The sequence below is a fragment of the Orycteropus afer genome, unplaced genomic scaffold (genome assembly GCF_000298275.1).
Source record: "Orycteropus afer afer isolate SDZICR_OR568_19922 unplaced genomic scaffold, OryAfe1.0 scaffold00502, whole genome shotgun sequence".
Classification (NCBI taxonomy): domain Eukaryota; kingdom Metazoa; phylum Chordata; class Mammalia; order Tubulidentata; family Orycteropodidae; genus Orycteropus; species Orycteropus afer.
In genome coordinates this window covers 1601386-1612591 of record NW_006922089.1, presented here as the reverse complement: position 1 = coordinate 1612591, position 11206 = coordinate 1601386, and the positions used below count along the sequence as shown (strand labels likewise).

General features: G+C 58.0%; 1 protein-coding gene across 1 annotated transcript in view; it reads left to right on the top strand.

The window, feature by feature from the left end:
• DGCR2 (DiGeorge syndrome critical region gene 2) overlaps positions 1-8506 on the top strand; it is a 113965-nt gene extending 105459 nt beyond the window's left edge. Inside the window, exons 8-10 of the mRNA XM_007955440.1 lie at positions 2651-2803; positions 3968-4204; positions 8250-8506. Of these exons, the coding sequence (XP_007953631.1) occupies positions 2651-2803; positions 3968-4204; positions 8250-8506 (647 nt within the window). The remainder of the gene's footprint in view (positions 1-2650; positions 2804-3967; positions 4205-8249) is intronic.
• Positions 8507-11206: the final 2700 nt, after the last annotated feature.

Genomic DNA, 11206 nt, shown 5'->3' with positions numbered 1-11206 from the left:
CAGAGCTGTCAGAGACTTCATAGTACTTCATTCTGCAATCAACGCCAGTGAAGCAGCAGAAAGGAGATCATACGACCTATTGCGTTGGGAAGATCTGCTGCAAAAGACCTCTTTAAAGTGCTGAAGAGCAATGATGTCTCCTTGAAGACTAAGGTGCACCTAACCCAAGCCATGGTATTTTCAGTCTCCTCGTATGCATGTGAGGGCTGAACAGTGAATAAGGAAGACTGAGGAAGAGTTGAGGCTTTTGAGTTGTGGTGTTGGCAAATAATACTGAAAGTACCATGGACTGCTAAAAGAACTAGCAAATCTGCCCTGGAAGAAGTACAGCCAGAATGCTCCTAGGAGTGAGAATGGCCAGGCTTTGTCTCACCTGCTTTGGTCCTGTAGTCAGGAGGGACCATTCCTTGGAGAAGGATGTCATGCTTGGTAAAGTGGAGGGTCAGCGAAAAAGGGGAAGGCCCTCAACAAGATGGACTGACACAGTGGCTGCAACAATGGGCTCAGGTATACAATGGATCGTGAGGCTGACACAGGACCAGGCAGTGTTTCATGCTGTTGTACATGGGGTCACTGTGAGTCAGAGATGACTCACCGGCACCTCACAACAACAGCAGAGATCCAAAACAGTATTTATCCTGCTTGTTCTCTGCGCTTCCTGGATCTTTGGCTTTTTGTCTGTCAACAGTTTTGGAAAGCCTTCATCCATGATTATTTCACATACTTTTGTTTCTCTTTCTCCTCCCCTTCTCATAGCCCCATTAGGTTTATCTTACACTCTTTGTAATTATCCCACAGTTCGTGGACGTTCTGCTCCTGTTTTCCTTCTTCAGTCTGTTTTCACTCCGCTTTTAGTTCAGGCAGTTTCTGCTGCCATAGCTCCGGGCTCACTGGTTATCTCTGTTGCTGTGTCTGGTCCGCTGATGCGCCTTCTCTGGTTCTGGCCTTGCCTCGTGATTCGTGATTCACGTTTCCATCTCTCTGCTTCCACTACCCACCAGTTCTTGCGTGGTGTCCACTCTTTGCGTTAGAACCATTGGCATCATAGTTATTTTAAATTCCTGGTCTGACACTTCCAGAACCTCTGAGGTATCAGAGGTCAGGTTCTGATATTTATCCTAGCTCTTTAAAATGTGAGTTTGGATTTTCAGTTTTTTTGCCTTCTTGCACACCTTACAATTTTTTGTGGAAGGTCAGATGTGCTGGATCAAGTGACAGGAAGTGCGGTTCTTTCCGTTGGGTTCCTGTAAAGCCCTGAGATGCTCACGTGGTGGCATGGTGTGAGGGAGGGTGAGGTTGTGACAGCTCCCAGTCTCCCAGGGAGCCTGTCCCCTCCATTCTGTTTTTTTCTGAGTGCTTCTCAGCTTTTTGCTCCGTGCTTTTTGTCCCTTCACCCCTTAGCTCAAACAGGAAGGCTCGAAGGGGACTGGAGTTGGACACGTCCCTTCTTCTGTGTTGGTCAGACTCTTGGACAGTCACTTCCTGTGAGGACAGGCTGCTCTGAAGAACAGAGGCACTCCTTCAGAATGGTTGCCTTCCTCTTCCTCTGCCCAAAACGTGAGGGGACCTGGGGGGAAGGCTTGTGGAAGTGACACTGTGTGGCCCTCCTCCAGGCTGAGCCGCCCGCAGTTTTCATGGCTAGAGCTGGTCTCTCGATCCCCAGCGATTGGTCCCTGTTCCCACTGGACACTGGGTGTGGCCGCAGCAGCCTAAGCGCTGATCCTCTGTATCAGCCTGTGTCCCTGTCTAGTTTTCTGGGTGACGGTTTACCCTGTGGCCTCAGTGCTGTGCTGGATCCAAGAAGAGTTGGTGTTCGGTTTTTCACATGCAGACTCCGGCTCTTTGCGCCCGACCGCACAACCGGAAGCTGCCGTCCTCTTGGCTCTTTGTCCCTTGAGTGGTTTCACTGTTGTGTGAGCACTTCTTATAATTTTAAATTATGTGTTTTGTTATCGTTTGCTCCCATGACTCTCAGCTTAGTGCAGGAAGTGTTGAGGTTTTGCCCTCAGCTCGTCTCCTCAGCACCAAGTGTCGTCCTGTGGAGCGTGCGGCGTGGCCTTGGCCGCCAGGATGCTGCCCTGCTGGGAGGGACGGAGGGAGGATGTGTGTGTGTGTGCACGCGTGTGTGTGTGCTCCTGCAGCCCTGTTCTCACACCTCACACCCTCCCCCGGCCATGTAGTGTATGTCCACAGAACACTGTTGTCACCAGTAGGCATTCTTAGAAATGCCTGTCATGGGACAGATGACAGCTTTCTTGCTCGTGGGACACAGTCCAGGTTTCAGACACAGCAGATACTCAAAGCTGGAGCTCCCCAAAGGAACTTGCTCAATTCCCTTAACACAGACAAGCCAGGAGTGTGGCAAGGGAAGCCGGGGTTCCTGACCATGCCTGTAAGGGAGCCTTTCCTTAAACGACACCGCACTTCTCTGCTCTCGACAGTTCCCACAGTATTCCTGCTTTTGAACCCTTTTGTCGCTAACGTTTATCCTGAGAGATCACGAAGCTCGAGAAGCCCAGGCTCCTGCGAGTCTCCGCCGTGGGACTTCCTGGCTGGTCTCGCCAGCTGAGCGGGTGGGGCTGGGGTCTCGGGGTCGCCCTGCCGAGGCCGCTCTGCCTCACGGCCGGCGCCCCCTCTCCCCGCCCGACAGACGGCAGCAGCCTGTTCGACTCCATGGCCAGCGGCATGCGCCTCATCGTCAGCTGCATTTCCTCCTTCCTCATCCTGTCGCTGCTGCTTTTCATGGTCCATCGGCTGCGCCAGCGGCGACGTGAGCGCATCGAGTCGCTGATCGGAGCAAACCGTGAGTGTCCATCCGTCTGTCTGCGCCAGCACGTGGCAGTGGGCCCTCCCCGTGCCTCCGCACGAGCACGTTCCACAACCGGGTCTGGGGTCAGGCTTGGTGCAAGGGCTTCCTTCGGGAACAGGGACCCAGGAGGGCCGGGGTGTTGGGAAAGGAGTGCCCACTGGGGGGTGACCGTGGCGCAGCCCCTGAGAGCATGTGGGGCCCACCTGGGCACAGCCTCCCAAGGTGGGACTTTGTTCCCGTGGTGACAGGCACCCTGGAGCGTCGCACCCCCACCCTGCACTGCTCCTGGGCTGGGTGCACCTGTGGAGAAGCAGACGCACAGCCAAGGGCGCTGAAATAGAGACGGGCCACGGCCATGGCAGGGTCACAGGGTCAGTGCCAGCTGCCCCTGGGCGCCTGCCCTCCACTTTGCTCTGAGCCTCACTGGCAGAAGGGCGGCGGCCATGTTGCAGATGGTGATTGTTCTCTCTCGTAGTGGCCTGAGCAGTGAGTGTGCCCCCTTGCCAGGAGGCAGAGAGCCTGCCCCCAGGAGCAGCAGACACTGGGTCCTGCAGGCAGTCGAGAGAGTGGGGCTCACCTGCCTCAGGCGTCAAGGGAGGGGGTCACCCGCCTCGAGTCGAGTGGGGCTCACCCCCCTCAGGACGAGCTCTGCACCAGGTGCCCCAGCCAGGCAGCGTCTGCATCGATGCCGTGTCCCTGCACATGCACTCAGACAGGGCGGGGTGCACACTGGAGGGCCACGCAGACGGGGGGCTCAGGACCGAGGGGGCCAGAGTGCCGCTAAGGTGCCTGTGAGAGACGCTGTGCCTGCTGCTGCCGGGGGAGCCTCCGGCTGCTCTCAGCCACCCCAGCCGGCCACGAAGCCCCTAGTCACCACGACCCTCGCACCCGTGGGCGTTCCAGTTCTCCCTGAGCCGTGCCTCCCAGGGCTGCAGGAGGGCAGACCCCAGACGTCATCAGAGTCAGACAGCTGGGCCACAGTGGCTGGGGAGTGGTGTGCTGGGGCTGCTGGGGGCCAGTGGGCAGCCTGAGTAGGGTCTGGCTTGGAGTGGTGCAGGGTGGGGGCTGCTGGGGAGTCCCAGCACCCTCCCTGTGGGGGGCAGGCCTGGCCCACAGGAGACCCACAGCTGGGTCTTGTCTCCCACTTACGACCCACAGTGCACCACTTCAACCTCGGCCGCAGGGTCCCCGGCTTCGACTATGGCCCGGATGGCTTTGGCACTGGGCTCACTCCACTCCATCTCTCCGATGATGGGGAAGGCGGGACTTTCCACTTCCACGACCCGCCCCCGCCCTACACAGCTTACAAGTACCCGGACATTGACCAGCCTGATGACCCACCGCCACCCTATGAAGCCTCCATCAACCCGGACAGTGTTTTCTATGACCCTGCAGGTACCTGCCCCTGCCCGGGGGAGAGGGCCCCAGCTCCAGAGGGTGCTACTTCCCTCTCCCTCCCTTCTTTCTGTCCTCATGTCCTCTCTTAGGTTTTCCCTTTAAGGTGGCACTGTCACTTGTGCAGTGAGCAAACCCTCCCCAGAGCACATGCACCATCCCCTGTGCACTAAGCCAAAGGCACCGTGGGCACATCCCATTGTGGCGGTCATGGTGAGGGTCAAGGTCAGCGTCAGCATGAATCAGGTTCCCGGAGTGGAAAATGGATCCAGGCCTAACCTTCTTCCCTTTTCTCCATCCTCCTCACCAGCCATCCACACATCACTCTCCCTCTTAGCCCCAGCCACTCAGACCTGAGGCCCGAGCTCATGTTAAAAGCACACCTGCTTTCAGATGCTATTTTGGTTTTCTGGTAACTGAAGATGCCACAGGTAAAATGGCCTTAACAAACAGGAGTTTATTTTCTTACAGTTTAGGAGGCTAGAAGTCCCAAGTTCAAAGTGCCAGCTCTAGGGGCTGGGTGAAGTCCCCTCGACCTTGGGCTTCAGCTCTGCCTCTTGCTCCCAACCCACTGGAGCTAGAGGCTTCTCCTAACTCAGGCAGCTGTTGGCTGCTGAGGCTGACAAACCCAAGGTCGACAAGGAAAATGGCACAGTCCTAAAATTGTCAAGCAACACGGTAGGCCCCTGGTTTGTGGCAGGCCACTGAAATGAAGAGTCAGCCAAGTGCAGGACCCAGATGTGCCAAAAAGCTCAAGACTCTTCTTACTGGAAGCAGACACCCCTCAGGCAGCTGCTCCGCTGCTCCAGTAGATCCCACCATGGAGTTGATGACCAGTCTCACCATGGGGAATCACTACATCTGGCTGCCCAGCCACTCAACCAGGCCCAGCCCAGCTGACACACAACCTCAGCTACCAGTGTTCTGGTTCCCTGGTGCCGCTCTGACAGGAATATACCACAAATGGGATGGCCTTAACAAACAGGAGTTTATTCTTACAATTTGGAGGCTTTAAGTCCAAGTCCAAATTGCCAGGCTCTAGGGGCTGGGTGAAAGCCACTCAACCTTGGGGTCCAGCTCTGCCTCCTGCTCCCAGCCCACTGGAGCTAGAGGCATTTCTTCATTCAGACAGCTGCTGGCTGCTGAGGCTGAGAAGCTCCAAGGTTTACAAATAAAAAGGCACAGTCTCAATGTTACCAAACCACATGGAAGGCCATTAACTTAAGTCCATTGTAAGTCCCAAGGACAGCAGAGCATAGCAGGCTGCTGAGCAACGACACGGCTACATGCAGGGTCCAAGCGTGCCATAGGCTAGAGACCATTCCCAAAGCTTCTCCTTAAATACAGAAAGCAGACTGCATCCCAAAGGCAGCTACTCAGCTGCTTGTTGTAGATCCCACTATGGAGTTGGTTGCCAGTCTCCTCATGGGGAATAACTACCACCAGCTGTCCAGCCACTCAACCAGGCCCAGCCAAGTTGACACGCAAACATAATACCACATACAGGTACCAACCAGGCAGACACCAGCCCCTGCCATCAAATGCCCCAGGGCATTTGTTCATTTGTCAGAATGACTCTTGGGATTCACAAAGAGTGTACCGTAATCATCACAGAATACAACCAAAAACCAAAGAAGAGACACGTGCAGTTTGGGACAGATACACTTGTGTCTGCGAGGAGCACGGCGTCCAGCTTCTGTTGTCCCAAAGGGGTGCACTGCTGCCACCAGCCAGGAGGCTGTGTGTGGGCTCGGGCCCTGCCTGGACACGGCCCTGGCCTTGCTGGACAGCATCAGACCCCATTAGCTCAGTCGGTGTGATAGTCTGGGTTGTCTAGAGAAGCAAAACCAGTAAAGCTTAGAGAGAGATTGAAATTTATTTTAGGAAAATGGCTCACACACTTATAGAAGCTGACAAGTCCCAAGTTCCTGGATCAAGCATCAAACTGGAGGCTTTTCCCAACACACGCAGCTGCAGGGACTGAAGAGCTCAAGGCTGGCAGGCAGTGTACTGGCTGTTGACTCCAACGAGTGACGGATCCAAGATCTCCAGGCCGAATGGTGGCTTGTTTGCTCACAGACAGTTGTAGGCAGCATAACAGAATCCTGATCCACAGAAGAGTGTCTCTTTTCCCAGGGTGTCCATAAATATATCGGAAGTAGGCCACACCCACCCCTAGGGAAATTCCCTTTCAGCGGATTGGCTGCTCAAAACATACACATCCGATCTCATCATGGAAATAACCATATCACAACTGCTTAAACCACTCAGAATCCTGGCCCAGCCAAGTTGACACACAACCCCAACCATCATAGTTGGTATCAGCCCTAAGGAGGTCCCTTTGGTCTTATCAACCCCTACTCATTACCCTCAGGTGTTGGTAGGAAAGAACCAAGCACAGAGACCAAGTGGTTTCCCGCCAGGTGGTCTCGCACCTCACGGCCTGTTTGTGAACAGGTCCTCTCCAGCCCTGCAGGTACCTCACCTGTCAGCAGGCTCCTCAAGGGCTCCACGTGCAGGTGACCTGCGGAAAGTGGTGCAGAAGGCTGGGTGATGCTCTCTGCAGACACTGGTCACCGTGCCCCTTACTCACCCTGGATGGTGGTGCAGAAGGCTCCCATGGGGCCAGGGACCTCCTTCCTCCCCATTTGAACAACCAGTCACTGCCCAGTCCTTGTGGGTACCCCACCTCAGCCAGGCTCTAGAGAGTAGGGAGGCTTCCAGGGCAGGAACTGACCAGTGGGTCATAAAGACTTGTGTTCTAATGAGTGATGAGACCTCACCATGCAGGCCCCGGGGCAGGATGCAGCTCCACGGAATGGAAGAAAGAACCAGCACTGCCATGTTGGGCTGATGATTGAGTCAGTTTACCCGTCTGAACACTGGGGAGGACGGTTCCTCCCAGGGCTGATGGGCAAAGAAGAAACGCAGGTGTCACACTTACAGCCTGTTCCTGCAGGGCTTCTCAGCCCCGTTGGCATTAGCCCCAAGGAGGTCCCTTTGGTCTTATCAGCCCCCACTCATTACCCTCAGATGTTGGTAGGAAAGAACCAAGCACAGAGTCACACTCACTGGCCTGTCCCTGGTGTCCCTGCAGGGCTTCACAGCCCAGTCTCAAACTCACTGGCCTGTCCCCGGTATCTGCACAGGGTGTCACAGTCTGCCGTCGCCCTCTCTGGCCTGTCCCTGGTGTCCACACGGCATCACAGCCCGATGTCATGCTCACTTCCTTCTCCCCAGCAGCCCTTCAGGACCCCAGCCCATGTTCCCTTTGCTTCGTGCCCTATCACGCATGCACATACCTATGCACACGCACACACGTGAGCCCACACAGCACAGTGTTACTGCCAGCAGTGCCCCACACACCTCATCCATGACAGCGCATGCTGCCAGGGGTGCCGTCCCAGTCGTGTGTCCATCTGATGGGCCAGCTCAGCTCACCTGTGGTCTGGAGAGGCAGCAGAGACTTGGATTTGACCCTGTCGTTGGGACACAAGACGCTGTCAGACACAGCCCAGCAACGAGGAAGTGGCCCGAATGACGTGGCTGGCCTGCCACAGGGCCCTCCTTAGACCAGAACTGGCTGTGGACACTCACATGGCTTGCAAGGTCCTGCCTGCTCCAGCCCAACTCCCACACGATCCAGCCACGGTGCTTGGCCAGGCATGTGTTCTGTCCCATCTGCCCTGTACGGGCTCTCCCACCGCAGCCCAAGAGCTGTCTGCCCACATCGACCGCCACATCTCCACCCATCATCAGTCCGGGGTTTTGTCCTCTTGGACATCAGTGCACGTTCACTGTGATGGCAGGAACTGTGTCCGGCATACTCAAATGCGCAGCCAACCGGGGATGGCAGGCAGCGGCTCTGAGGGGTGTGGCCTGCAGGCCCATTGCAAAACAGGCCCTCCCTGGGGCCCAGCGGTTGGGGAGGGCTGTCCACTGCACCCATAAGCTGAGGGAGCACTTGGGCAGGAGACGTGTCGCCAGTTCTGCCCAGTCCCTCCTGCCCACCGCCCCAGCTCTTCCGCTCCCTCTCCCCCTTCAGATGACGATGCCTTTGAGCCAGCAGAGGCCAGCCCAGCAGCCCCGGGGGACAGCAGCGGTGACGGGACTTCGCCCCGGCGCCTAGAGCGACCTGTGCCCTCCACGGGGGTCCCACTGGCCAACCTGGAAGACTCGGGGGACAGCAGCAGCGCCCTGCTGGCACCCCCCCCCCCTGCCCCGAGCGAGGGCGCCCCGTCCGCAGAGGCGCTGCGGGGAGGCGGGGGGCACAGCCCCAGCTCCCTCAACACGGTGGTGTAGAGGACCGCCCAGCCGCCCCCAACGGCTGTGAACAAGATTCGCCGTCCGGAACGCGAACCCCTGTGGCGGGCTTGCAGGGCCTCCAGTGCCACCATGCCACCCCAACACGTGTGTGTGCATGTGTCCACAGAGACCATGCGGGCTCTTGGGAAGCAAGGACGTGCCACCAAGAGCCCTGGAGGGCTTCCCAAACATGCATAGCTTTGGGTCACTGTCTTTTTTTAAATGGCCGAAGATGGACAAAGTTTGTTCAGACCACACTTCCCCGAGGTAGAGAACAAAAGGCCACGGGGGCCGTGGCTCCAGGGCCAAAGCAAACATGTCTCCGGCACGCTTGCGTCCCCACATGCCTTTGGAGAACTCTGCGCAGCAGGTCGCCAGCCCCTGAGCAGAGCCCGGTGGCTGCAGGGGCCTTGCGGGGCACAGCTGGGCCCAGGAGGGCAGTTCCAGGGATTGGGGAGTGGCCGCCAGCATCGCCTGCAGTAGGACTGTCTCAGGACAGGCAGTCTGAGGGCACCGTGACCGCTGCATGGGGGACGGTCCCCACAGGCCCAGCCATAGCATCTGGTGACAGTGCCCCGGGCTGAAGGCCGGCCTGGTGCTCCCCCAGGGCCCTGAGAAGGAAGCATGGAAGGCAGCCCCTCTGCACCCGCCCACCCGTTCTCCCAGCTTTGCGCTGTCTTCTGCCACCCACTTCCTACATGAGACCCTACAGTCTGGCTTGAGGCCCTGGGCTGGGCTTGGGAGGTACTGGTCCTGGACCCTGTGCTGGGAGTCAGGCCCAAGCCAGCTATGACCTATGACCTGCAGCTCTGCCTCCTGTTGGCTCAGTCTCCCCCCAGTCACCTTGTTTGTGCCATAAAAGGGTTGTGTCTTGAGGGGGTGGCTTAAATGAACATCCTGGTCTGTTCCCGCCTCCTGAAAGTCCCCTTGCACACCTCCAAGACTTGGCTCCATGGAGGCACTCCAGCCAAGTGCCTGGCAGCTGCTCGCACCCCCAGCCTCCCCGGGCAGCTCGGGGTGGTGGCCTGGGGGCCCTTGTGAAGTTGGAGAGAAAGCAGGTACTGTGTGCTTTTTCAAGCATACCTTTTTCTACCTTCGGTGTCTGGACCTTTCTTTGTGTGTGTGCGTGTCTGCGTGTGCATACAAGCAGTGGTGGTCATTGGGAGCTCGGGTGGGGTCGCTCCCTGTAGGAGCGGGAAGACCAGAGGACCGACCCTTATTCGTTGTGTTGTTGTCATCCCGGCAGTCAGCATTAACAGGGAGGCCCTGGAGTGCGTGTTCGGGTCTGTAGTGACAGGCCTCCGTGGCACAGTCCAGTTCTGGCCATGTTCTCACTCTGGTCGGCTGCCACTTTTTGCCAGTGGGGAATGAGAGAACTCGGAAGAGTCGCCCCAGGTCTGGCAGACAGGCCCCAGAGTGGCTGGAGGTAGGAGCTGTGGCCTTCGAGCCGTCCTCCTGGCACCAGCCCGTCTTTGGCACAGGCAGGCCCTGCTGAGGCTTCCCCGTTGCCCCCGGGCCCATCTGCCGTCGAGAATTGTGCCTCGTGCCCACTCTGTGCCAAAGATGAGCCCTGTAGCAGGTGCCAACAAGTCCTGCTGCCAGAGGAGGTTCTGGGCTTGCGGATGCCACCAGTGGTCCCAAATGGGCCACAGACCAACCACCCAACAGCCCCACAGGGGCCTGGCCTGGACAGCGCAGGGGGTCCCCCAGCCTGGGCCTGAGAGCCTGTGCCCAGGCAGGGACACTGGCCAGAGCCGTGGGGCCAGGAAGTTTCCTGAGACTGAGACTTGAGCCAGTGGGCTCTGTGGGAGAGGCAGGAAGGAAGGGGTGGCCTGTAGTACGCTCAGTGGCTGTGGGGTTGACCTGCCTCTACCAGGCATTCTGCAGGTTACCCAGCGGCTCCCTTCCGCTTCCACAGCCCGCCTCATCTGGTGCCCTAGCTGTGGGCTCCCAGGCTGTCCCAGAGCCCTGCCCGACCCTGGAAAGGGTGTCCAGGCCCCGTGGGGTCTGCTGCAGAGCGGCTGTGAGGGCTGGGGCTCCACCGTCCCTCACCTCTTCCCATGGGCCATCATTTGCAAGACAGGATGTACTCCAGGGTCTGTCGAATCCCGCGTTACTGTGAGCGGTGTCCTGCCCAAACCATGGGTCCCTAAGCTCTTGGGGGGGCTTCTGAGCCCGCGACTAGCTGGTGGCTGCATCTGAGGTTGGGTGCCCCCCACGCTGCCTGCAGATGCGGGGTTTGATACTGTATGTTGTCTCAATGCTGGTTTTCTATGTTGATGCTTTCACTAAGGGTTTTTAGTTCGGGTTTATTTTTGGTTGGGTTGGCACTAATCCTTTTCTTAAGATGATGTGAGAACCATTTCGTCCAAATGCCAAATAAATTTGTGTTCTGAAAGAGGTGTGCTCAGTCCTTGCTGTGACCCCCCCCCCAGCTCTCCATCACACAGGCTGAGGGGGAGGGGGCAGGGCGCCCACCTGCCTGCACGGCTGTCCTAGGGTTTGCAGGACCATCTGACCGAAGGACCAAGCAGCCAGGACGACGGGGTCTGGCTCCCCACCCTGGATCAAACCGTGCTGAGGGGCTGGCTGGCCGAGGAGGGAGCCCAGCGGCCACGGACTCGCACTGGGGCCGGCCGTCTGCCCGGGTGTCGTGAGCACCGGGGAGGGGGCAGGGCGCCCACCTGCCTGCACGGC